This window comes from Erpetoichthys calabaricus, chromosome 5 (assembly GCF_900747795.2).
Source record: "Erpetoichthys calabaricus chromosome 5, fErpCal1.3, whole genome shotgun sequence".
In the NCBI taxonomy this organism is placed as follows: Eukaryota; Metazoa; Chordata; class Cladistia; order Polypteriformes; family Polypteridae; genus Erpetoichthys; species Erpetoichthys calabaricus.
Window position 1 is genome coordinate 30,670,857 of NC_041398.2, and position 27,901 is coordinate 30,698,757.

The following is a 27,901-nucleotide window of genomic DNA, read 5'->3' on the forward strand; positions in this document are numbered from 1 at the left end:
ATATACAAAAGGTCTGACCCTTTGAGAAAAATCCTCTAAACAAAATAATCTAAAAATGCAAGGCGTAAAGAAAGTGAGTCAAAAGCCAGTTGTTGTAGTGATTTGGAGGAACTCGGACAGTAACAGTAACAGCACATGAGAAACGTGACAAAAAAAAAAGACAAAAAGTAATGGGCTGATTGGAATGTGAAGGAGACGTGAACGTGGAAAACATAAAGTTGGTGTGAGTCCTGGGCAAAAAGAGCATAAAGGAGGCCAGCCCAGATGAAGCTCACTCCAACCAGCAAACTTCAAACCACCAACCAGAAGGCTTCGGTCTAATGAGGTCTGCAAATGATAGATAGATAGATAGATAGATAGATAGATAGATAGATAGATAGATAGATAGATAGATAGATAGATAGATAGATAGATAGATAGATAGATAGATAGATAGATAGATACTTTATTACTCCCAAGGGGAAATTCACATACTCCAGAAGCAGCATACTGATAAAGAACAATAATTAATTAAAGAGTGATAACAATGCAGGTATAATAGACAATAACTTTGTATAATGTTAATGTTTACCCCCTCGGGTGGAACTGAAGAGTCGCATAGTTTGGGGGAGGAACGATTTCCTCAGTCTGTCAGTGGAGCAGGACAGTGACAGCAGTCTGTCGCTGGAGCTGCTCTTCTGTCTGGAGATGATCCTGTTTAGTAGATGCAGTGGATTCTCCATGATTGACAGGAGCCTGCTCAGCGCCCGTCGCTCTGCCGCAGATGTTAAACTGTCCAGCTCCGTGCCTACAATAGAGCCTGCCTTCCTCACCAGTTTGTCCAGGCGTGAGGCGTCCCACTTCTTTATGCTGCCTCCCCAGCACACCACCATGTAGAAGAGGGCACTTGCCACAACCGTCTGGTAGAACATCTGCAGCATCTTATTGCAGATGTTGAAAGACGCTAGCCTTTTAAGGAAGTATAGTCTGCTCTGTCTTTTCTTACACAGAGCATCACTATTGGCAGTCCAGTCCAATTTATCATCCAGCTGCACTCCCAGGTATTTATAGATCTGTACCATCTGCACACAGTCACCTCTGACGATCACGGGGTCCATGAGGGTCCTGGTCCTCCTAAAATCCACTACCAGCTCCTTGGTTTTGCTGGTGTTCAGGTGTAGGTAGTTTGAGTCGCACCATTTAACAAAGTCCTTGATTAGGTCCCTATACTCCTCCTCCTGCCCACTCCTGATGCAGCCCACGATAGCAGAGTCATCAGCGAACTTTTGCACGTGGCAGGACTCTGAGTTGTATTGGAAGTCCGATGTATATAGGCTGAACAGGACCGGAGAAAGTACAGTCCCTTGTGGCGCTCATGTGTTGCTGACCACAATGTCAGACCTGCAGTTCCCGAGACGCACATACTGTACTGATGTCTGTCTTTAAGATAGTCCATGATCCATGGGAGACTGTAACAAGTCTAGGGGGCATACCAGCCACCCAACCCGACACAGACTGATGATAGAGGCACACTGATAAAAACAAAGATGTATTTTTTTTATTTTTTCTTCACTACGTGGGAAACACCTTCCCCGTTTCCCACAGGCACAACTCAGTCCCACCAACACAAAAGCACACAAATACAATAAATTCTCTTTCTCCTCCACTACAAGCTTTGCCCACCTTCCACCTGACTCTGGCTCACCAAGTACTGTCCACTGGTCCCTTATATAAGGAACCTGGAGGTGCTTCAGGCGCTCGTTGCCCCACTTCCGGCAGCACTTTCGGGTGTGGCAGAAGAACTGCCCACATGGGCTCAGGAACAGCTGCAGCGCCCCCAGATCCCAAAAGGGTTGTATTGGACTCCATCTCCCATGAAGCCCTGTGGGAGTGCAAGGTATGGTTGTCATCTAGTGTTTCGGGGGAGGTAGTGTTCTGTCCACACTGGCTTCCCTGGTCCCTCCATAGCAGAGGTGCCCCGGCCAACTATGACAAGACGTAGATTCTTCTTGTTCTGACGGCTATTCCCATTTAGGGGTCACCACAGGGGATCATCTATCTCCATCTATTCCTGTCTTTTCTGCCACACTGACTGACTTTATGTCCTCCCTCCCCACATCCATAAACCTCCTCTTTGGCCTTCCTCAGCATTCTTTTTCCGATGTACCCCTCATCTCCCCTCTGCATGTGCCCAAACTATCTCAATCTGGCCTCTCTCAAACTGTCGTACCTCTGTTGTCCCTCTAATAAACTCCTGTCTCCCCTCATTACTCCGACTGAAAATCGTAGCATCTTCAACTCTGCCACATCCTGCTCTGTCTCCTGCCTTTTCAGGAGATTAAAGTTAAAAAAATAAGCTTTAATGTCCCAATATGCCTCATGAGAAATAGAAAACCATCCAACTTTGGCTTGTCACCAATAGGAAACAATTCCTTTACTGATAAAAAATATCTATTTTAAAAAAAGAAATAACAAACAAAGCTCAAAAGTGGAAAAAGAAGTTGCTTAAAAAGGCAACCCTAAAGCGAATAAGTCCCAAATCTCAATCTAGAAACACAAACCAAAAAAGAGAGCAAAAAGATAAAAAAAACACACAAAACAAAAAATATCAAAATCCAAATACAGAAACGATATTTTCAATGTCTTCAACCAACGTCAAAATCCAGAAGTGGATCTACTATGAAAAGAACGAAATCCAGAATGGACCCCAGAAGTGACTTTAATTTTCATCCCCCCATTAACTGGAAAATTATACTACATAGGAAATTTGTGTTTATACTTGTGAGATTATCCAGTAAAATAGTTTAATCCAAATCTGAGATGTAGTGGTTATGTTTTTAAACTGTTGTGGAACAACCCCATTGATGAAGATGACAATGGTTACCCAGACCTTGCTGCTACTTGAGGACAGTCCATAACTGGCCGAAGCTCCTGTTTCTCTGGCCTAAATAGTCAGAGGGAGAGTTCAGGAGAGGTGATGTCATGGTGGCCCCGCCCCTTTAGGAATCACCCATAAAGAACATGCAAATTTAACGGGACAGCACACAATTAACCAATAGTAATCAAAATTAACAGTCATTAAATAGGTAAAATCATAATTCACAAATGAACTTGGGTTGTTATACAGCACTGATCCGGCAGTAGGCGTCACAGCACTCTTCCTTAAGGGAAAAAAAATGATAATTTTAAAGCAGCGATAGTTTCACAAAAATTTGACTTAAAATCTGTAAGATGCGGGACTTTAAAGTGTCTCTCCAAGATGATCACGTCTCGACCCAAGATTTTTTTATTATAATAGATAGATATATACAATATATAGTCACACGTGTGCTTGTGAGACAACTTAAAGGCTCATCTGATAGGAATTCCATCCTACAGGTCACACGACTGGCAGTCCCAGTGACATCACTTTTGGGTCACAGTTTCCTGGCCACATTTCTTCTGGTCTGGCTTCTTCTTAAGGGGCTCCACCACTATTTCTTCTAAGCTTCTGACTGCAATCTGAGAGGACAATTACATGCATGCCAACTTTTTTGTTTCATTTTTCCATCAATTATATGGGGTTCACTCTTTATCTTTTAACTCTTTCTCTTGTATCCTGTTTTACTATCTATCTGTTGTAGACAATAGAAGGATGGCAGCTCCACAAGTTCAAATGTTTAATTAAATGAAAGTTATCAACCAAATATGCAGTTGATAGTAACAAAATGAACAAAAAAAGGGCTTACTTTATTTCAATAATCTCTAACAAAGCTAACAAAGACTGCTTTATTAATATTGGGAAAGAGCTCTGACCTGCAGTGGGCTCTCATATCGAGTGACGGCTCTTTCTGGGAACCGTGGGGTATATAGCTGGAGGACCGGAAGGGGCAGAGTCAGTTGTCCTCACTGGACATCTTCTCAACACTGTGGAGGGAATTGAAAAAGAGGATAATTTTAGTGCCAGCAACCCTTCTGGACCCAGGGTGGTAGTACATGCCTCATAAGAGCCTGGAGGATGATCTACTGACACATATTTATAACACTATCTATCTATCTATCTATCTATCTATCTATCTATCTATCTATCTATCTATCTATCTATCTATCTATCTATCTATCTATCTATCTATCTATCTATCTATCTATCTATCTATCTTATTAGGTCTGAGTCACAATCTGATATTTGAGTGATTACCTACCAGTTAATGATTGTGGTTGGTCAGCCAGTCGGCAGACATCCACCACACATTCTCAGCTGTGAGAAGCAGATCACAGATATGTAATACAGCACCTGTTAAATAATACAAAGAGTACATGACACGTGTTTTGTCCTAATTCGGCCTCATCAGGTGTAGGCACCTTTGCTTCCCCTGACAGGGATTCAGACCTCTGACATTGCACTGCAACTGCCGGTTCACTTATTTGACAGGGTGAAGATTGGAGTATACACCTGACGAGCCCCAATAAGGACAAAACATGTGTCGTGTGTTCTTTGTATTTATACATATATACATTGTATATATATATATATATATATATATATATATATATATATATATATATATATATATATATATATATATATATATATATATCCATCCATCCACCCAGTTTCCAACCCGCCAACCCACCACAGGACATATATATATATATATATATATATATATATATATATATATATATATATATATATATATATATATATATATAAGTTTAAAGTAGATGGTGCTTCATCGCTCTGCCTTTACTAATTATAGAATGAATATTTAGAAGTGTCAGCCAAGGCTTTCATCTGCTGTTCCCTTTATTAATCAGACAAGCTAAACAATCTCACCCTTACCTTAAATGTCATGAAAGAGCCTATAAAACCTAAGAATATCAGTAAGTTTTAGTGTGTAGTACAGCTTTGGTTTTCTTTCTGACCACAGTTGGGGTTTAAGGGGTTTATAACTGTGTTACTTAGAGATTTTCTGTCTTTTTTTCTCAAAGGTTAAGAGATAATATTGTTTTGTAATGTGCAAAAAGATCACGAGGCATACAGTACTAAAAGCTGTTATGATATGGATCTTCCTTAAAGTGAAAATAGTAGTGAGGCTTCTAGAACAAGAAAGACAAACTGGTCTGCCCAGCAGACAGTTTATATGAAATCAGCAGCGTCCTGAAATTAGTAGGCTCTAAGAGTGAGGTGGTGACAAAAATAACTCAAAATGTAACAAAATATGAAGAATTCCCACCGAGAAGAGTATAACTGTACATCCCTAATCTGTGAAAAAAGAGGGAAAACAGGATTTTTTTAAACTTCAAGGATTTATTTAAAAAAATATATAAAGAAAGGCTCAACAGAGGAAAAATAGAGGTAAGGAGTTGCCTCAAAATCCAAAAAACAAGCAAATCCCAAAACAAAATCCAAAAATCAGACTCAAGAAATACCAGAAAATCAACAACAAAAACACCGAATGAATGATTCCCACTCCTGCGCCTTCTCAACCAGTTTAAATAATGTCGGTGTTCTCAGAAGTAGTGACGTCAGAGTGGTCCCATCTCTTGTTGCATTACCTACATAAAACAAGGTATGTTATAAAATTAAAAGAAACAGTACAGACTACTAAAATCAGCATAACATATAAAATAACCACAATTACTTAAAAACAACACAAACAACGATGCAATACATACATATGCTATAATACAAGCGAGGAACTCAAGCAGTTAAAAGCATCAAAGCTGAGAGTTGATTAGCAGTAACAACTCACTTACCTCCTGTTCTTATGAGTTAACAGTAAATGAATGGCATAGCTGTGGAATAGCGGCTCAGGGCTGTCATGGCTGCCATCTGCTAAATACTGACCTGAATACGTATGTAGTCCTTATTTTCTTTTTTATATTTGTAATTAATTCAGATCACTTTTCAGAGTTCTGTTTTAACATTCACTTTATAGAGTGTTTTTCTGTTAATCATTTCCAAAAAGCCAAATGAAATCCACTGTGATTCAATGTTGTATACAGTATAATAATAAAATGTGAAAACTTCCAAAGGGATGAATGCTGCTTATAGGCACTGTGTTTTCGTTTTGCTCCTCTGTCACACATGTGTGAATAGGAGATAGGCAATGGGCTCAAAAGATGGTAATTAAATCCCGGACCAGGGGGATGGTGGTGATCACTAATCCTTTCTCTCTTTCCCCTGCAGACCACCTGAGGGAAATCCAACCTGAACCTGGCTACATAACTTCCAATTCTGGCCCTAATGACATCACTTCCTCTAGCCCGTCTATATAGATGCCATCTTGCCACCATTAATTCAGGTCTGTTTTCAAAAAACAGAAAGACCTGTGATTGCTGATATTTTTGCATTTTTTTTTCAAGTACACGGGGTGGCTTCCCTGAACCATTTTCTGTTTCCCTGATGTCTTTTCTAACCCCCAAATATTGGGGAGAGCCATAAACAGGATGAGTTATGTTACGTCAGAATTGCTGGAACTTTGCAGGCACACAAGGCCTCTTTAGGACCACTTGATATTAAACCTAAAGGCTGTGCCACATTATATGACTTTTCCATTGATTTTCAATCGTAGGCTTCTAGCGGGTCAGAGGCAGTCATTACGCTGTCCTGTGGATCCCGTGTGATGTTCACAGTGACTTACTCCAACTAATCTGCAACTCACCCTTCAAACAGGTTTGATTTTGTATTTAGTAGCTGGGACTCCAGGTCTGTCTGATGTCTCATGTTTTACATACCACGGCAGAATGGAGAAAAAGGGCAGAGGTTGGGGCTGAGCTCACTGTACCTGTTGACCCTTCACCGGGTCTGGCTCTGTCAGGCAGCACTCTATTAGATAAAGGGGTATGTGATTCTTTAGAATTGTAAAACCGTCATCACAGAGCCGTATAATCTGACATGGCCAACAATTTCTGGTCATGTAATTTTACATTCTCTTCCGACGAGATCAACAACTGCAGTCTTCAAGGTGACTAGAAGTTGTGAAAGGCGACATTGGCTTAAGATCCTTTCTGCAGATACTTGAAAAGTTACTATGAATATTAATTATAATAGTATTTATAATAATTGATTATTTTAGTTGTTAAATAGCATGGGAGTATTCTCTTATTTTGTAATCCAAAACTTTAGAATAGAGTTGAAGTCCGTAACTCGTTAATTCCTTTTTGACAGTTTTGCCAATAGCGAGTTTTCTAATGGGTTTCTTGACTTTCATCGCATCATCACTTAATGCTTCAATGATGTCCCAGATCCACTCTGCTCTGACAGATTATTTTTAATCTCTGATAGCAGAAAGAGTTTAATTTTTTTTTTTTATATTTAAACCTGACCATGCAGCCTGGAGGAGTGGAGATCATTGTTGAGTTGATGACTAATCGCCTGGCACGTGGCAAACACAGAGTTAAGCAATCTGAGGCGGTCCTGATTGCCGAGAGGGGGCCTCCATTCTTGATTAAGTGGTGCCAGCCAGCAGTGTAGACAAATAAATCACAAAAGCAATTCGGAGGCTCATGGGAGGCAGGATAAATAATGATTTGATGGCCTTCAGATTTTGTGAGGGGGGATGGTGGTCTTGAGGGCTGGCTGCTGAGTTACAAGCTGTCATGGTGAACACGTTCCAGCCTCATTCTCCAGGCAGCTTCAATTGCATTCAAATGAATTTCACTAAAAAAATAAGGAAGAAGGAAGAACGAGGCTCATAGCAGAGAATGACTTGCCTTCCTGGAGGTTTTCAGTAATCTGTATAAAACGCTTATAGGCCTTAATAGAGGTTTATATCAATTGCAGGGTCCACTGTGTGCCACTTTTCACTTGTTACCATAACTGATTGATGTCCATTCAATATTAATAAAAGCATCATTGAAGACTATACTATAAGCAGCAATAAAAAAATAAAGCATTTAAGTATGATGTAACAGTGGTGCGGAAGCAGACTGTGGAGGTTGGAGTGCCAGCCGGGCAACCAGTTTTAATAATCGAAAAACAAAAAAGACAGTCATAAAGAAATCACTCAAACTCCACTCAGCATTTCTTTTTCTCTCTCTCTGTCTGAACTGAAGCACAATGCACTCCGTAGCTCTGTGGTTTGGTGCAAGTCAGTCAAACATCTGGAGTGTGCTAGCTTTATAGGGCTGGGTCCAGAAGGGGTGGGGCCATCATGGAGGCGGGGTTAGGTAGTCTCATTGGACATCACTGGGAGGAGGAAGGAGAAGACAATGTTAGTGTCAGCGCCCCCTCTCATTCTAGGGTGGAAGTGCTTACCTCAGCAGAGCCAGGAAGGTGGTCCCCCGGTGCACATGTGTGACAATTTGTATAATGCAAAGATGCTTTCAAAAAGCTTAAAATAAAAGTTTTCTAAAAATAAAATAAATGTACTATAAAGAGCAGGAAACAGTGGGGAAAAAAATCAATCAATATGTGGTGTGCCCACCCTTTGCCTTTAAAACTGCACCAATTCCCTTAAGTTAGGCTGTCCCATTGTATATGAAAATCATCTGGTCATTTGTTCCATAGATCATGTTGAACTTGTCCCAGCAGTTCTGCAGACATTAGGTGTCTCTCCAGGTAACAATGCTAATGACGTCAGGGCTCTGTAGAGGCCATACCATCTGTTTCAGAACTCAGTGTTCTTCTTTTGGATGAAGAGAGTTCTGGCTTAAATCACAGTTTTACATGATGACTAAGAACTTCCTAACACTTCCCACTGTTAAGGATTCCATTCATTTTGACAATATGAACCAACTACATTTGCAGAAATGCAGCAGGGAACCTCTGTTGTGCTTCAGTCATCCATGTGAAGCCCACCTGGTATAACGATGTGCATTGAATTCGCACTAAAACATGGCGTACGGACAAAAGCGGAAATGTCCGTACGCACAAAATAATTCAGATGCATAAATCTGTGCATTCGCCAACTTCCACGTTCTTCGGCCCCATAAATCCCGGTCAGCGTGAAAAGTAACTCTCGTGCATGCGCCTGCTGCCACTCCCCAACTCCTCCCAGAATTATGCTTCTTTGAATATACAAATCAATATAAATAGCCCTTAAGATCAGCCTTCTGTGAAAAGGCAATGGCAAAAGTATGAGGGAAAATAGAAGAATTTCAGCGAATACCAAGTGGAGGCAAGGAAAAAGGTACTATTTGTTGGTTTAAACAGTGATAAAAACAACAAAAGGAAGTTGATCGAGTGACATAGAGTGTCGGAGAAACTCGAAAGCTCAAGTTCACAAAGTCGCACGGTGCCCGAAATAAAAAAAAAGTTTGTCAGATATCAAAGTCGCCGTGAAAAGGCGAGTCGTAGCCCACCATCTGAGTGTCAAATGAAAGCTTATTAGGGTACAGAGAAAAGATGAAAAAGTAGGGACACAGTGAGAAAAAAGCACAAAATGTCAACTTTAATCTCGATATTTCCACTTTAATCACGTAGTTTATTTTGTCATTAAAGCAGAACATCATAAACTTCATCTTAAAATCGTTTAATTTACTAGTTTCTCAAATCCCATGGTAACTAAAGTAGCACGTTAAATGCTTTGTATTGTATTTGTTCTTCTATGTGCTCTATGTGTGAATCACTACGTACTTCCTCTTCCTCCGACAGGACACAGAATCCATTACATTCGTGATATTACAGCTCTCTGAATAATTAAAATATTGAGATGTATACTTGATATCATTTTCATGATGATTGAAGTTAAAGCATGTTATTAAACATGGGAACATGGTGGCGCAGTGATAGTGATGAGCCTGGCGCCCTGTCCAGTGATTGTTCCTACCTCCCGCAAGATGCCTCCTGCACCATGCGCGACCTTCGATGAAATAATTTACTGGAGCAGTACTGTCTCTTTCAAACATACTTACCCCCAATTCCTGTCCTTCCTTTTCTTTCTCCAAATACCCAATCGCCGCACAATCAGCTCTGTAATAGACGTTAAGCCATCTGTAAGCTTAGAACGCTGATTCTTCAAAACTTTTAAAGAACACTGAAATATCTTTGTAGTACATGTTTAATTATTCTATCTATCTATCCTTCCCGTGTCGTGCCAGCCCCAGCAAGAATACAGCGCGAGGCAGGAACAGTTTCTGAACGGGGCACTAGCTCTGTGGCACTGTGTCCTCACATGTTTAATTATTAACAATACAGATTATTTAAATGAGGCTAGGGATCTGCACTGGCAATCGGAAGGTTGCCGGTTCGAATCCCGTAAGTGCCAATAGGGACTGTGCTCTGTTGGGCCCTTCAGCAAGGCCCTTAACCTGCAATTGCTAAGCGCTTTGAATAGTGAGAAAAGCGCTATATAAATGCAAAGAATTATTATTATTATTAAAAATGATATCGTCATCATATGTAAATATGCTCTTTGTGGCTCAGGTTGTGCAATATTATACTGTAACTGTATCGCATGTTTAAAGTGAGGTGATTGTACTTATAAGTACAAACAGTTCCAAAAGGAGCACTTGATGGACTGATTGAGTGTGTTTAGAGCTCTTGGGGTGAAACTGTTTCTGAACCGTGAGGTCCGTACAGGAAAGGCTCTGAAGCGTTTGTTGTATGGGAGCAGCTCAAATAGCGCATGGCTGAGGCAGCGTGTGCTTGATACTGTATATCGATAATTCTCTTTCCGATCAACTGCTGTAGAGCTGTGATTCACACTGAGATACAGTGATATAAAATACTCCAAGTGGTGCATTGAGAGGAACAATGCTAAAGCAGCTATGTATTTGGAATAGTTTGGCCATTCCATGGACCATTATATTGTTACAGGTTAATTACAATAAGATGTCTCAAACTAATAAGCAGCATGCTATTAATTTCCAAAAACAACCTTATAGCTGTATTATCGTCATCTTATAATGATTTGAAATTTCTCTGACACTTCAGAAACAAAAGTCCAGACCTGCTCTCCATCACTGAGACTTCAATAGAGAGTTTAACTCTCAATTACAGTACATGTGTCTTTGTTTGTGTGGAAGAGGTGAAAGCAAATATAATAATAATAATAATAATAATAATAATATTATTATTAATATTAATAAAACTAATAATAATAATAATAATATTATTATTATTATTATTATTAGTAGTAGTTTTATTAATATAGTGTCTTTCCTATGCGTAAGGTCCTTATGATGAGATTCATGATGTCCACATCTAAATATGCTTTTAAATCTGCTAGTGATGGAGCCTGAGTATCAGCTGTGTAGGTGTCCATAGAAATGGGCTTTTTTTATTTGTGCAATCCTCTTTAAACTCTAAATGTGGGCCACCATCAGATGACAGTTTGATATATGTGGCATGCCTTACAACCTTGAAGCACAGTGAATTAGCTTTCATGTATCACTTCTCATAAATACTCTGGTATGTCAGGAGAAATGAGTGATCCAATCAACAGACAACCAAAATACCATAAGGACATGGACCTCAGCTGCACAGTCAGCAGAAACGTAAATGACGGAGATCTTTCCCCACTCTTGCTATGGGCCCTGTCTGGGGTCGAAATGTTATAATGTATGGCATGCAAGGACTGCCATCCCTGTCAGGATGGACTCCATTCACTTATCAGTCCAGAAGGCCCAAGTAGCAAATTGGCAGAAAGAGTGGCTGGGTGCTCCCTGCCTTAGCCAGTCTGGCAGAAGATGCCAGTGCAGAAGGGGCTACCCTGCCATCCCAGAAATAATGAACAGAGGACTATTACCTGGTTGGGAGGCCCATGGGATGGAAAGACAGAGAGAGACAAACCTGTCAGGGCAACATGCTAAGTGGCAGCATCCCTGGACAATGCTACCCATACAGATGTAAGCGGTGTCCACTGCATGCGCCACACTGCTGTGCCATGGCCTTGATCCCGGTTAACACTCGAAGCTTCTGCGTTGTGATTTGTATGTTCTGTACAAACCGTCACAAAGGAGTAATGCAACCACAATGGATTCCTTCATTTCTCAATGTTTTTTTATTAACACACTGAACTGAAATGTTAAAACAGAGAGCCCAAAAAGAAATGACAATTACAGCATTCCTCCTCTCACAGTAACACAATGAACACTGGGACTGCGATGCTAAATTACAACATATATAGTCATGTACTGCTCAGTATACAAAAATAAGAACAAATAAATTACATACCTGAAATGTTAAAACAGGGAGCATAAAAAGGAATGACTGTTACAGCACCGCAATCCCTCCTATTAATGAAAAAAGCACGTGGAAAAGCCTTTGAACACTCACATTAACACATAACCAAAATTAATAACAACAACTGTACACTACAAAGATCATATTACAATTACTGTCACATTCAAAAAAATTTAACTCAAGCAATTTAAAATAATTTAATTAACTCTGCTTTACAGAGAATAACAGTGTGCTCACCTCCTCTCGCAGTAACACAATGAACACTGGGAGAGGCTCACACTGATGACGTAATATTAACACAATAAATATAACAGGAGCACAACAGGAAAACATACAGCATAATGATTGTTATCAGGACTTGGTGAAGCTACAAACAACTAAACTTATTATTTTAGACACCTGTTACACAGACACCCACAAGGCATACTGGGAACTGTAGTTCCAGGGGGCCACCTTGTTGGGGTCTGTGGGTGCCTCAGGGATTTATGAGCCCTGCTTTGGGGAGTCTTCAGCCTGACTCATGGGTTATGTTCTAGCACCGGAAGTACAAGGTACGAGGGGCTCAACCTTAACCAGGAAATTTGGACTCAGGTTGAAGAAGGACAAAAGCTCACCTGGGAGTTGTGGAAAAAGAAAGAAAGAAAGAAAGAAAGAAAGAAAGAAAGAAAGAAAGAAAGAAAGAAAGAAAGAAAGAAAGAAAGAAAGAAAGAAAGAAAGAAAGATTTGAGATTGTCTAAACAAGAGGCCTGTTTTCAGCTCTTTACAGTAATAAACCTTGAATCTTCACCCCAGGACGTCTGTCTGTGGTTTTTGGGTGCTGCAATGCCCCCTACAGGTCCCACTGTCAAAATACCGGTGTGGAACATCAAAGGTTTTTTCGGTTGCCTTCAGTCTCTTGTCACAGCAGTGCATTAGAGAGAAACTTGAGAGTCAGTCTAAGACGATCAATATTTTTAAGTGCAGCGTATCATTGATTTGGTGTCTTTGGGCTGTAACAGTAAATACCCTTCCGAATCTGTTGGTGAACTATCACAGCAGGGAACTGCTTTAATTACTTATAAAATAAGGTTTTCACTTTTGTTTTTTGCCTATTATCCCTTAGTACATTACTTTCAAATACTTTCAGAATACTTACTAAGTGCACTTCCACAGAAGAGCTTAGTGCAGTCATTACAGATATTGATAAATTATACAGATACATTTAAATGTCATGCAACAAACAAATAATAATACTGAAACATAAACAGAGGAAAGCAATGCAATACAGAGAAAACATAAATACATTTAAATACCAGGGGGCGCCAGAGAACCCCAAATCCAGACACAAGTCCCATTCAATGCTGTGGGTTTCATTTATGAATTAACCGTTTTCACACCCTGATTTAGCGATCTCCATGGCAGGAGTTGTTTCCACCAGTATTGTACTCCAGCTCCTTAATAGATAGATAGATAGATAGATAGATAGATAGATAGATAGATAGATAGATAGATAGATAGATAGATAGATAGATAGATAGATACTTTATTAATCCCAATGGGAAATTCACATTCTTCAGCAGCAGCATACTGATACAATAAATAATATTAAATTAAAGAAAGATAATAATGCAGGTGAAAAACAGACAATAACTATGTATAATGTTAAATGTTAACGTTTACCCCCCCGGGTGGAATTGAAGAGTCGCATAGTTTGGGGGAGGAACGATCTCCTCAATCTGTCAGTGGAGCAGGACAGTGACAGCAGTCTGTCGCTGAAGCTGCTCTTCTGTCTGGAGATGATACTATTAAGTGGATGCAGTGGATTCTCCATAATTGACAGGAGCCTGCTCAGCGCCCTTCGCTCTGCCACAGATGTTAAACTGTCCAGCTCCATGCCAACAATAGAGCCTGCCTTCCTCACCAGTTTGTCCAGGCGTGAGGCGTCTTTCACTTTAATGCTGCGTCCCCAGCACACCACTGCGTAGAAGAAGGCGCTTGCCACAACTGTCTGATAGAACATCTGCAGCATCTTATTGCAGATGTTGAAGGACGCCAGCCTTCTAAGGAAATATAGTCGGCTCTGTCCTTTCTTGCACAGCGCATCAGTATTGACAGTCCAGTCTAATTTATCATCCAGCTGCACTCCAAGATATTTATAGGTCTGCACCATCTGCACACAGTCACCTTTGATGATCACGGGGTCTATGAGGGGTCTAGGCCTCCTAAAATCCACCACCAACACTTTGGTTTTGCTGGTGTTCAATTGTAGGTGGTTTGAGTCGCACCATTTAACAAAGTCATTGATTAGGTTCCTATACTCCTCCTCCTGCCCACTCCTGATACAGCCCACGATAGCAGTGTCATCAGCGAACTTTTGCACGTGGCAGGACTCCGAGTTGTATTGGAAGTCCGATGTATATAGGCTGAACAGGACCGGAGAAAGTACAGTCCCTTGTGGCGCTCATGTCTTGCTGACCACAATGTTGCACAATGTAATAGATGAAATGCCAGGTAGGGAGGTCTTTTCTATCTATCTAGGACAAATAATCCTCAATACAATTTAATAGTGCAATAGAAATATTACAAGTACCAAGCAGAATTTAACAGTAGATGATATCACATAATAGGATTTGGATTTGTTCAGAGTCCTGGAGACCTCAGCCAACAAGTTGCCTCCACCAACTGGCCATTCCACAGCTGATTCAGCTCTGGGCCTGCCAATCTGATGAAAGGACCTCTCTACCTGATGATTCCACCAATCCTCCATCAGAGATGACTTTACCTTAGGCAGGTGAAATAATTTGACAGTAGGGCAGTGGCATCAAGTGCCACATTTGAGTACCAAGAAGAGAAACAGAATAGGTGGGCTTAGTAACAATTATAACTATCATATTACATATGTATCTCTCCAGACAAAAATTTTGTGGTGCAACTCCTAGAATGGAACCTCCGAGGAGTGTCCCAGGTGATAATGGCCAATAACCCGCTGAGCGGAGCGCTGATCTTGGGAGCTTTGGTCCTGTCTAGTCCCTGGTTAACCCTTGCAGCAAGTGTTGGACTGCTATCTTCAACGCTTACCACCATCATCACTGGTCAGGAGAGGTTTGTTGACCTGCACAAAGCTGGGTATAGTGGTGGGGGTGGGGGGGGGGAAACGTGTCAGACCATTCCCGTCCTATCTTTCAAGCTGAGATTCCTTTGTTTGTTTTTCAGTGAGTTGTATTCCCAGGGTCTGCATGGAAGCAATGGATTTCTGGTGGCACTATTGATGGCAGTGTTCAGTGCTAAAGGAGACTGGTTCTGGTGGCTGCTAATCCCATGCTGCCTTGCTGCGGTCTCATGGTATGCTACATTCTTTTGTATTGTGATTTCCGTGAGTATGGGGCTTTGATTGTGCAATTTTGAAAACTTATGTTTGTATCCACACCCTGACCATGTGTGAAGGGAATGAGCTGAATAAGGCAGGTATCCACACTTTCTTTAGGTTTCCAGCTGTGTTTCAGGTAGTAAAAAGTCCTACTAAATTCCTGAGATCCTGTAATTACAAGAATACAAAATACAGTGAATGACGTAAAAACGACAATGTGCATGGGATTGGTGGGGATGAAGATACAAAGTCAATGAAAGCCACCTTAGCTACATTAAACATCTCATAAGACGCATTAAGGTCACTTCCATTCCATAAGTTTTAAGTTTTGCTGTGATGGGGCATATTGAGGAGTTTAATGGAGATTAGCGAGGAGTATGCTGAGAGACTACTAAGCTTCCTCCGTTCTAGATATTAGAAAGACTTCAAGTTTGTTTAGTGCACATGCATCTGCACTGCTGCTCACCATCAGTGACCACTCAAAATGAGAATGACATTGCGTGACTTAGGCTACATCCACCCTACTGTCTTCATTTAAAAACACAGACATTTGTCGTATTTTGTCCACACTACCCCAGCTCTGCATTGCAATGTGGATGGATGAAGATGAAGAATCTTGAAAATGTAACGAAATTCTGAATGTATTACTTCATATTACATTACCCTTTCCTTATTGGATCCTGATCATTGCAATATCTCGTTTCATTATTGGTTATCCTCATATTCCAACATGGCCGACACAGAAGAGACGCTTTCCATTGCCCTTGTTTTCTTGCTTACCTGTATACATCTAAATATGTTTTGTGCAGCTTGAATGTAGCATACTGTACATGTTCAAAAAGCAAATAACATAGCAGCCGCTACAGTTTTGCAAGAAATCCGGTGACCAGCGGTGTTACCATACTTTCAAGGATCTGAATGTCTACCATAGAGGACACTTCCTTTTCCTGTTTTCCGCCAATGTTCACATGCCAAGTGTATGCATTTTCATCGTCATTTTAGTGTGTGGTGGTGATACGTAAATACAGTGGACCCTTGACTTATGAACTCAATTCGTTCGCGAGGGCTGGTTGTAACTCAAGTTGGTTGTAAGTCAAGACTATTTTTCCGATAAGAAATAATGGAAATACCTATAATGCGTTCCGAACCTCCCACAGCAACACTTACTTAACCTTTTCATACTAAAAAAGAGTTGTATAATGTGCATAATTTACCAAAAACACCAATAACTTTTCTAATGTACTAACCAAAAAGTTATAAAAAAGTGCCTAGCCTACCAGAAATAACAATTTCATACTGTACTCACCATTTAATTTGACATCTTTGGCTTGCAGGAAGGGAGGAGGAGGAGAATAAAATGGAAGGTGGTTATTGTTTGGAAGGAGCCTCCTTATACAAATTTTTTCTTTGTAAAATTGTCGAGATGGTGGATTTCAACATGCTGTACATATTAGCGAGATCGGTCACACAAATGCCACTCTCATATTTCTGCACAATTTCCTTCTTCGTTTCGACTGTGATCGCTTTCTTTACCTTTGTTGCCTTCTCTTCCTTCCTTCGCAATTAATAAAATAACTTGTATAAATCACTGCACTGACCGAAATTTTGTCCACAAACACATGTATCTGGGCTCCGACTGACGCTTACGAATGCTCTCGGCTCTTTGTTTACAATCGCGCAAGCGGATACATGTGACCGCATTCGGATCGTAACGCAAGACATTGGTTGTAATTCAAAACAAAAAGTTTGGTCGTAAACCAAATTGTTCACATGTCAGGCCGGTCGTATATCAAGGGTTGACTGTAATATGAAAATGAAGCATGAAAGGAGAAATCGTAGTACAGTAATCCCTCTCTATATCGCGCTTCGCCTTTCGCAGCTTCACTCCATCACGGATTTTATATGTAAGCATATTTAAATATATATCGCAGATTTTTTGCTGGTTCGCAGATTTCTGCGGACAATGGGTCTTTTAATTTCTGGTACATGCTTCCTCAGTTGGTTTGCCCAGTTGATTTCATACAAGGGACGCTATTGGCAGATGGCTGAGAAGCTACCCAACTTACTTTTCTCTCTCTCTCTCTTGCGCTGACTTTCTCTGATCCTGACGTAAGGGGATTGAGCAGGGGGGCTGTTCGCACACCTAGACGATACGGACGCTCGTCTAAAAATGCTGAAAGACTATCTTCACGTTGCTACCTTCTGTGTGCAGCTGCTTCCTGAAGTGACATGCTGCACGGTGCTTTGCATACTTAAAAGCTCAAAGGGCACGTATTGATTTGTGCTTCTTTGTTTTTCTCTGTCTCTCTCTCTCTATCTCTCTGCTCCTGACGGAGGGGGTGTGAGCTGCCGCCTTCAACAGCTTTGTGCCGCGGTGCTTCGCATACTTAAGAGCCAAACAGCCCTATTGATTTGTTTGCTTTTCTCTATCTCTCTGACATCTGCTCCTGACGCGCACTCCTTTGAAGAGGAAGATATGTTTGCATTCTTTTAATTGTGAGACGGAACTGTCATCTCTGTCTTGTCATGGAGCACAGTTTAAACTTTTGAAAAAGAGACAAATGTTTGTTTGCAGTGTTTGAATAACGTTCCTGTCTCTCTACAACCTCCTGTGTTTCTGCGCAAATCTGTGACCCAAGCATGACAATATAAAAATAACCATATAAACATATGGTTTCTACTTCGTGGATTTTCTTATTTCGCGGGTGGCTCTGGAACACAACCCCCGCGATGGAGGAGGGATTACTGTACTGGGACCGCTGTTTTTGTTGGCAGATGATTTCAATCCTTGAACCAGAGGCCTTGCGATTGTAGCGAGTGGGAGTGGCTGTGCAGAAGTCTCCTCTCTTTGCATTTCCTCTTCAGTTCTGTTTGTCTGTCTCATCAAAGACAGAGGCAGTTATTGTGAAAGTGAGCTGCTGTCTTGATGAATTACATGACACAATAAGGGGCCTTTTATGGTTACAGCGTCTCCCAGCTAGTGATGCCGGTCCAAGCTTACAAACACCCCTGCCAAGTGCAGAGTCTTAGATGACTTCAGAGAATGGTTTGACGTTGCATTCAAGCTCTGCCTCAGACGAAATCTGCATTAAACATCTGCAACCAGGGGCCCAGCCATAGAATTTCTGTCACAGCACATAGCAAAAGCAATAAAAGAAGGTCTCTCAGTTCTCTACCTGACATTCACACTCCAATTTTTTCCCTATTTCTCTTGATCACAGCTCTAACAGGTCATTGAGTCTATTAGCTGACACTGCTCTGAAATTTAGATTTACATTTGACGGATTTGGATGGGACTAAAATTACAGAGGTCATCTGGTAATAGTTACTTTACCCGGTGCCTGAAGTGGATAAAAACAACTGCTGGTACTCCTTGTTGTGAATGCTGAATAACTGGGAGGTGGGGTATTCATGGGAAGATCTACTGTGAAGGTACTGAAACTTAAGCTTGAAGAACTGTAATCCCAGACGAGCCCCACAAATTACTTTCATTTTCAGCTCCCTGTAAATCGAAAACTATAAGGTATAGGAAATTTGTATTCAAGCCAGCGACTTTGACACATGAGAGAATCCAGTACAGCAGGTTTAATCAAAATCAGAGATGCAGTGGTTAAATTTGGTGATCTGTTGTGGAACAACCCTATTGGTTACTCAGATCTCGTCACTGGTTATGAAGGGTGCCCCCATAACAGTTTAAGCTACAGAGCCTCAAAAATGTAGGTCTGCCACTGGAGGTATCCCCTGGAATGTCCAAAGGTGTGCTGCTTTTCACAAATTATATCGAAACGCTGACATATTTTTGTTTTAAAGGGTTACTAATGTGGACCAAACTGATGATATGTATCGGTACGCGTATATTTTTGCAAGGAAAGGCTGGTGTACCTGTGCATACCGGCCTACATCAAGAAGTGACTTTACCCAAGGGTGTAAATATAATCCCATCTGAATAGGGCTTTAAGCCTTTGAGAGCGTCAAATCAAATTTTAAAACACCTGTAGCTTGCAAACCATTTGACCTATTGACCTGAAATTTGGTACACATATACTATGTGACCTCTACTATCTGCTTTCGGGGTGATGATTGACCTCCAAGGTTATTCCTCTTTTTATTATTTTATTTTATTGTAGAATCAACTCTCGGCAGCAGGCGGCATTGCGGTGCATGCGTACGGGCGCCATTCTCATCCCTACCACCTTTGTCTTTACTTCCCCTACCTCTCATATCTTAAATCATTCTTGAGGCAGACTGAAGTCTTAAGTCCCAGCTTAAGTGAAAAATAAAGGAAAACGTACAAAGTAATTGCAACACAAACACCGTCTTAATCAGTTTTAACGCAAAGAGATGCCGACAAGAGAAGAGAAGAAGCGAGCCGCTAGGGTGGAGAAAAGAAGAGCTTCTCAGGAAGCAGCAAGCGCATCAACCTCTGAGCAAATGAATGCTAAACGTACAGAGAACAGAGAATGAAAACTATGAGTCAAGTGTATTCGCGCAGTGCGCTGTTACTGGTTATTTTATAATAATTTGTCAAGGTAACAAATCGTAAATGTGGAGTCCTGCCACGTGCAAAAGTTTGCTGACGACACTGCTATCGTAGGCTGCATCAGGAGTGGGCAGGAGGAGGAGTATAGGAACATAATCAATGACTTTGTTAAATGTTGCGACTCAAACCATCTACACCTGAACACCAGCAAAACCAAGGAGCTGGTGGTGGATTTTAGGAGGCCCAGACCCCTTATGGACCCCGTGATCACCAGAGGTGACTGTGTGCAGAGGGTGCAGACCTATAAATACCTGGGAGTGCAGCTGGATGATAAATTGGACTGGACTGCCAATACTGATGCTCTGTGTAAGAAAGGACAGAGCCGGCTATACTTCCTTAGAAGGCTGGTGTCCTTCAACATCTGCAATAAGATGCTGCAGATGTTCTATCAGGTGGTGTGCTGGGGAGACAGCATAAAGAAGAGGGACGCCTCACGCCTGGACAAACTGGTGAGGAAGGCAGGCTCTATTGTAGGCACAGAGCTGGACAGTTTGACATCTGTAGTGGAGCAACGGGCGCTCAGCAGGCTCCTGTCAATCATGGAGAATCCACTGTCATCCACTTAATAGTATCATCTCCAGATAGAAGAGCAGCTTCAGCAACAGACTGCTGTCACTGTCCTGCTCCACTGACAGACTGAGGATATCGTTCCTCCCCCAAACTATGCGACTCTTCAATTCTACTCGGGGGGTAAATGTTAACATTAAACAAAGTTATTGTCTGTTATACCTGCATTTTTATTACTCTTTAATTTAATTTTGTTTTTTTATCAATATGCTGCTGGTGAAGTATGTGAATTTCCCCAGAAAGTGGTGACATGTTGTGTGTCGATTAACAGATGCAAGAAGAAATATCGCTGGGCTCTGTACATGTGACAATAATAAGCCAATAAATGTCTGAATACAGTTTACAGGTAAGGTAGGTCTACCCAATAACCGTGGCATGCAATTAAGAATTTCACTGTAGTCTGCACATCCCAGAAATCATTTCTTGGGTTTTCTGCAGTGCCCTCTGGGGGCTTGTACAGAAAATTTACCCTGGAGTCCTCCTTTTTTTAACCCTTTGATGGTTAGAGTGTTGTACCGTGTTAGCCATTATGGATGTGGTGAGAAGTTAAGCAAAATGACACCTTTTATTGGCTAACTAGAAAGATTACAATATGCAGACTTTCATGGCAACTCGGGCCCCTTCTTCAGGCAAGATGTAACTCTTTGAGGGTTGAATACTTTTTCCAAAAAATACAGTTTTCTGAAAAGCACACAAAGGAATGGTTTCATACAGAAATCAACATAAAACATGCTTTGCTGTGTGTGTGGCAGGAATGCACGGCAGGCAGGCTGTCTTTGTGTGGCGGCGGTCACGGTCACAGTGCATCGCAATCTAGTTTGTATGTCTTGTCATTGAAAGTAGCAGTCCTCCTAGGTGAACGTTGCAGCTACACAAACCTGTTCAGCACCACGACCAGCTGAGGACCGATCAGCTGATGCTGGTACCTAACATTCACAGATAATATGCAAAATTTTGCTTTACGCATTTGCTTTAATGTTTCGCCAGATATTGATGCCACTTTTGCTCCTCGCTACTCACATGAGCTCAGGGAACCTCGGTCAAACCAATGAAGCTAACTTTCCTTCTAGCAAAGAGAGTCCAACTGAAACTAAAACACCATTACAGTTGTTTACCACCGATTTCACAAAAGTTGACATCCACCCTGTTAGAGTTAAAAAGTATGGGCCTGTATCATTGTCTGTTAAGATCAGGGACCCCAGCTGTACTTGAGAGTGATGAGAGGATATCTTTTTATTTCCCTTTAGTTCATTCCATCCTCTGTCTCTTCAAGAAGAGTTAACACTTATAGCTGCCAGTAATGAGGTCTCTCTTGCCACCTCTCACTCCAGGTTGTACCACTGCCACCACACAAGGATTTTTACCTGTGTGTGTTGTATTGTGTCTTATCTGTCTTTTGAGGACTTTTCATCACTGCTGGGTGCTTCCACTCAGATTCAGGTGGTAGAGCCTTTCACAGTTCAGGATAAGGAGTGGCGAGGCAGTGATTGATGGCATTGTCTCAATGGGCAGGATCTGGAAGGCCCGACAAAAACACTGTTGAAGGGTCAAAGCACCACAATTAAAACTGGCAAGAAGGAAGTGATCGGGAGAAGAAATACAGTAGTCACTTTACATTTCAAGGAAGACGGGATGGATACTATCGACGCCAAGGGAAAAAAAAGCAGAAACATCTTGGCCCGTAAACTGGGATTAGGTTAGTGTGACGGCCACCTGCACACTTTCTTTCTTTCTTTCTTTCTTTCTTTCTTTCTTTCTTTCTTTCTTTCTTTCTTTCTTTCTTTCTTTCTTTCTTTCTTTCTTTCTTTCTTTCTTTCTTTCTTTCTTTCTTTCTTTCTTCGACTGTCCCTAGGCTTTGGGTTGCCGATGTTGGAGGGTGAGATCTGTTGTACTTTCAGGATAGTATCATCATCCATCTTTCCTCAATTCTTCCCAGCCTGATTGCCCTCATCACATGCTTCTCCTTCCTTCATGGACCCTTTGGACTGAATTTGTGTAAAAATATATACATATCTGTCTCTTATGTTTTATTTATATTTATATATATATATATATATATATATATATATATATATATATATATATATATATATATATATATTTATATATATCCATCCATCCATCCATTGTCTCCCGCTTATCCGAGGTCGGGTCGCGGGGGCATCAGCTTGAGCAGAGATGCCCAGACTTCCCTCTCCCCGGCCACTTCTTCTAGCTCTTCCGGGAGAATCCCAAGGCGTTCCCAGGCCAGTCGAGAGACATAGTCCCTCCAGCGTGTCCTGGGTCTTCCCCGGGGCCTCCTCCCGGTTAGACGTGCCCGGAACACCTCACCAGAGAGGCGTCCAGGAGGCATCCTGATCAGATGCCCGAGCCACCTCATCTGACTCCTCTCGATGCGGAGGAGCAGCGGCTCTACTCTGAGCCCCTCCTGGATGACTGAGCTTCTCACCCTATCTTTAAGGGAGAGCCCAGACACCCTGCGGAGGAAACTCATTTCAGCCGCTTGTATTCGCGATCTCGTTCTTTCGGCCACTACCCATAGCTCATGACCATAGGTGAGGGTAGGAACATAGATCGACTGGTAAATTGAGAGCTTCGCCTTGCGGCTCAGCTCCTTTTTCACCACGACAGACTGATGCAGAGCCCGCATTACTGCGGATGCCACACCGATCCGCCTGTCGATCTCGCGCTCCATTCTTCCCTGTAGTTGGAGATCCACACAGGGAGAGAATGAATCATGTATCATAAAGTATTTTTTATTCCTGAGCTTTCAGCTTCTGCCAGGAGCCGTCATCAGAGGATAATAATTAGACATGCAAGAATCAAAGGCAATAAATATGTCAAAATTAGGTAGCTTAATGAGGTGGGGTTAGGAGGGTGTTGGTCGTACAGTTTTATTTATTATGAGGATGTTCTTCTTCTTAAGTTTGCATATGCTGGGTTCATGTCCAAATGTCGGTTAATGGCGTTTTCGTTTGATAGCCAAGATTCAGTCAGCTCTCAGGCACTTAGTACTGGACTTAAATCTTACTTGTTCATTGTCCCAGTTGTAGTCATACGAAAAAGTCTGGGAACCCCTCTTACTTCTTTGGATTTTTATTTCTCATTGGTTGAGCTTTCAAAGTAGCAACTTCCTTTTAATATATGACATGCCTTATGGAAACAGTAGTATTTCAGCAGTGACATTAAGTTTATTGGATTAACAGAAAATATGCAATATGCATCATAACAAAATTAGAGAGGTGCATAAATGTGGGCACCACAACAGAGATATGACATCAATACTTAGTTAAGCCTCCCTTTGCAAATATAACAGTGCATCCGGAAAGTATTCACAGCGCATCACTTTTTCCACATTTTGTTATGTTACAGCCTTATTCCAAAATGGATTAAATTCATTTTTTTCCTCAGAATTCTACACACAACACCCCATAATGACAACGTGAAAAAAAGTTTACTTGAGGTTTTTGCAAATTTATTAAAAATAAAAAACTGAGAAATCCCATGTGCATAAGTATTCACAGCCTTTGCTCAATACTTTGTCGATGCACCTTTGGCAGCAATTACAGCCTCAAGTCTTTTTGAATATGATGCCACAAGCTTGGCACACCTATCCTTGGCCAGTTTCACCCATTCCTCTTTGCAGCACCTCTCAAGCTCCATCAGGTTGGATGGGAAGCGTCGGTGCACAGCCATTTTAAGATCTCTCCAGAGATGTTGAATCGGATTCAAGTCTGGGCTCTGGCTGGGCCACTCAAGGACATTCACAGAGTTGTCCTGAAGCCACTCCTTTGATATCTTGGCTGTGTGCTTAGGGTTGTTGTCCTGCTGAAAGATGAACCGTCGCCCCAGTCTGAGATCAAGAGTGCTCTGGAGCAGGTTTTCACCCAGGATGTCTCTGTACATTGCTGCAGTCATCTTTCCCTTTATCCTGACTAGTCTCCCAGTCCCTGCCGCTGAAAAACATCCCCACAGCATGATGCTGCCACCACCATGCTTCACTGTAGGGATGGTATTGGCCTGGTGATGAGCGGTGCCTGGTTTCCTCCAAACATGACGCCTGGCATTCACACATAAGAGTTCAATCTTTGTCTCATCAGACCACTCTACCATACAGGCCTGATTGGTGGATTGCTGCAGAGATGGTTGTCCTTCTGAAAGGTTCTCCTCTCTTCATAGAGGACCTCTGGAGCTCTGACAGAGTGACCATCAGGTTCATGGTCACCTCCCCGACTAAGGCCCTTCTCCCCCGATCGCTCAGTTTAGATGGCTGGCCAGCTCTAGGAAGAGTCCTGGTGGTTTCGAACTTTTTCCACTTATGGATGATGGAGGCCACTGTGCTCATTGGGACCTTCAAAGCAGCAGAAATTTTTCTGTAACATTCCCCAGATTTGTGCCTCAAGACAATCCTGTCTCGGAGGTCTACAGACAATTCCTTTGACTTCATGCTTGGTTTGTGCTCTGACATGAACTGTCAACTGTGGGACCTTCTATAGACAGGTGTGTGCCTTTCCAAATCATGTCCAGTCAACTGAATTTACCACAGGTGGACTTCAATTAAGCTGCAGAAACATCTCAAGGATGATCAGGGGAAACAGGATGCACCTGAGCTCAACTGTGAGCTTCATGGTAAAGGCTGTGAATACTTATGTACATGTGCTTTCTCAATTTTTTTATTTTTAATAAATTTGCAAAAACCTCAAGCCAAGCAAAATGACACCTTTTATTGGCTAACTAGAAAGATTACAATATGCAAGCTTTTGAGGCAACTCAGGCCCCTTCTTCAGGCAGGATTGCCTGAAGAAGGGGCCTGAGTTGCCTCGAAAGCTTGCATATTGTAATCTTTCTAGTTAGCCAATAAAAGGTGTCATTTTGCTTGGCTTTACTCTACATTCATAATGGCTAACACGGTACAACACCCTAGTACTACAAAAACCTCAAGTAAACTTTTTCACGTTGTCATTATGGGGTGTTGTGTGTAGAATTCTGAGGAAAAAAATGAATTTAATCCATTTTGGAATAAGGCTGTAACATAACAAAATGTGGAAAAAGTGATGCGCTGTGAATACTTTCTGGATGCACTGTAACAGCCTCTAGACGCTGTCCTCCTATAGCCTTTGATGGGTGTCTGGATTCTGGATGGAGGTATTTTTGACCATTCCTCAATACAAAATCTCTCCAGTTCAGTTAAATGTGATGGCTGCCGAGCATGGACAGCCTGCTTCAAGTCATCCCATAGATTTTCGATGATATTCAAGTCAGGGGACTGTGATGGCCATTCCAGAACATTGTACTTCTCCCTCTGCATGAATGCCTTTGTAGATTTCGAACTGTGTGTTGGGTCATTGTCTTGAAATATCCAGCACCTGTGTAACTTCACCTTTGTCACTGATGCTTGAACATTATCCTGAAGAATTTGTTGATATTGGGCTGAATTCATCCGACCCTCGACTTTAACAAGGGCCCCAGTCCCTGAACTAGCCACACAGCCCCACAGCATGATGGAACCTACACTCAAATTTGACAGTAGGTAGCAGGTATTTTTTCTTGGAATGCGGTGTTCTTCTTCCGCCATGCAAAGCGCTTTTTGTTATGACCAAATAACTCAATTTTTATCTCATTAGTCCCAAGCACTTTGTTCCAAAATGATTCTGGCTTGTCTTAATAAGCATTTGCATATAACAAGCGACTCTGCTTGTGGCCTGAGTGCAGAAAGGGCTTCTTTCTCATCACCCTGCCATACAGATGTTCTTTGTGCAAATTTCACTGAATTGTAGAACGATGTACAGATACACCATCTGTAGCAAGATGTTCTTACAGGTCTTTGGAGGTGATCAGTGGGTTGTCTGTAACCATTCTCACAATCCTGCGCATATGCCACTCCTGTATTTTTCTTGGCCTGCCAGACCTGCTGGGTTTAACAGCAACTGTGCCTGTGGCCTTCCATTTCCTGATTCCATTCCTTACAGTTGAAACTGACAGTTTAAGCCTCTGAGATGGTTTTTTGTAGCCTTTCCCTAACCCCTGAGACTGAACAATCTTTGTTTTCAAATCTTTTGAGAGTTGCTTTGAGGATCTCATATTGTCACTCTTCAGAGGAGAGTCAAAGGAAAACACAACTTGAAATTGACCTCCTTAAATACTTTATATCTCATGACGGGACACACCTGTCTATGAAGTTCAAGGCTTAACGAGCTGATCCAACCAATTTGGTGTTGCAAGTAATCAGCATTTAGCAGTTAACATGCATTCAAATCAGCAAAATTACAAGGGGACTCAAATTTTTGCATAGCCAGTTTTTCACATTTGATTTAATTTCATACAACTAAATACTGCTTCACTAAAAATCTTTGTTTGGAAAACACCCCAGTACTCAGATATTCCTAGGAAATGAAAGACACACCACTGTTACCTTTTTTGTTGAAAAGAGTCAATTATTATGCAGACTGAGAGGGGTTCCTAAACTTTTTCATATGACTGTAAATGTATGTCCTGTTGATTTTGTATGCGTATAGATCAGTGATCGTGAGTCCTTCCTTCTGACGGCGTTGCGATGTTCCTGTATACGTATTGCGATTCTTTTTGTTGTTTGTCCTATGTATACCGCTGAGCAAGAACTGCATGGAATGCTATAAACTGTGTTTCGTGTCTCTGCTGCCAATTTCTTGTTTTTAGCGTTGAAAAGGACAGTGTGCAGATTGTTTGTAGGTTTGTGTGCTATTCTGATGCCTGATTTGGACAAGGATACGTGCTGCACCTTCTGACACTCCGTGATGATAAGGAAGTCTGTGCCAGGAGGGATGGGGGGTCAGATTGGAGTCGATATATATATATATATATATATATATATATATATATATATATATATATATATATATATGCCTCTCCTGAACAGGGGCGTCTTTTGTTTCTTTAAGTCACGTTGAGAGTTTTTCTGTGTATTTATGTATATATATATACAGTATATGTGGAGTTTGTTGGGACTGGTCATCCTTTCTAATGAAAGGGGGAATTTTGTGCCCTTAAGGGAGTGTCTATGTTATCGGATGGGCATTTGTTTGAGAAACTATTAAACTGAACTTTTTTTTTTTTTTGCTGTTTGTGTGTAAATTATTAGTTAAAATATATTGATGTGTGTAAAATTTTCTCTTGTGTTGTTCCACTAATGTTTCCTTTTGTTTTTGTATTTGCTTTGAAGGGAGAAGTGGCCGAACAGCCAGGTCCCATGTGTTAATAAGAGCTCGACAAATTTATTGTTAATGTATCACTGCCCTCTTTGAGGCTAGAGTAATCGTTACAAGATGACCAATGTCGAGTTTGTATTCTGTTCAATGCCCTCCTTGTATCTTTCATGCCT

General features: G+C 41.4%; 1 protein-coding gene across 1 annotated transcript in view; it reads left to right on the plus strand.

Moving 5' to 3' along the window:
* The first annotated feature begins 14,550 nt into the window (after nt 1–14,550).
* LOC114652466 (urea transporter 2-like) overlaps nt 14,551–27,901 on the plus strand; it is a 51,011-nt gene continuing 37,660 nt past the window's right edge. The window contains exons 1-3 of the mRNA XM_051928518.1: nt 14,551–14,581; nt 14,983–15,172; nt 15,284–15,412. Of these exons, the coding sequence (XP_051784478.1) occupies nt 14,551–14,581; nt 14,983–15,172; nt 15,284–15,412 (350 nt within the window). The remainder of the gene's footprint in view (nt 14,582–14,982; nt 15,173–15,283; nt 15,413–27,901) is intronic.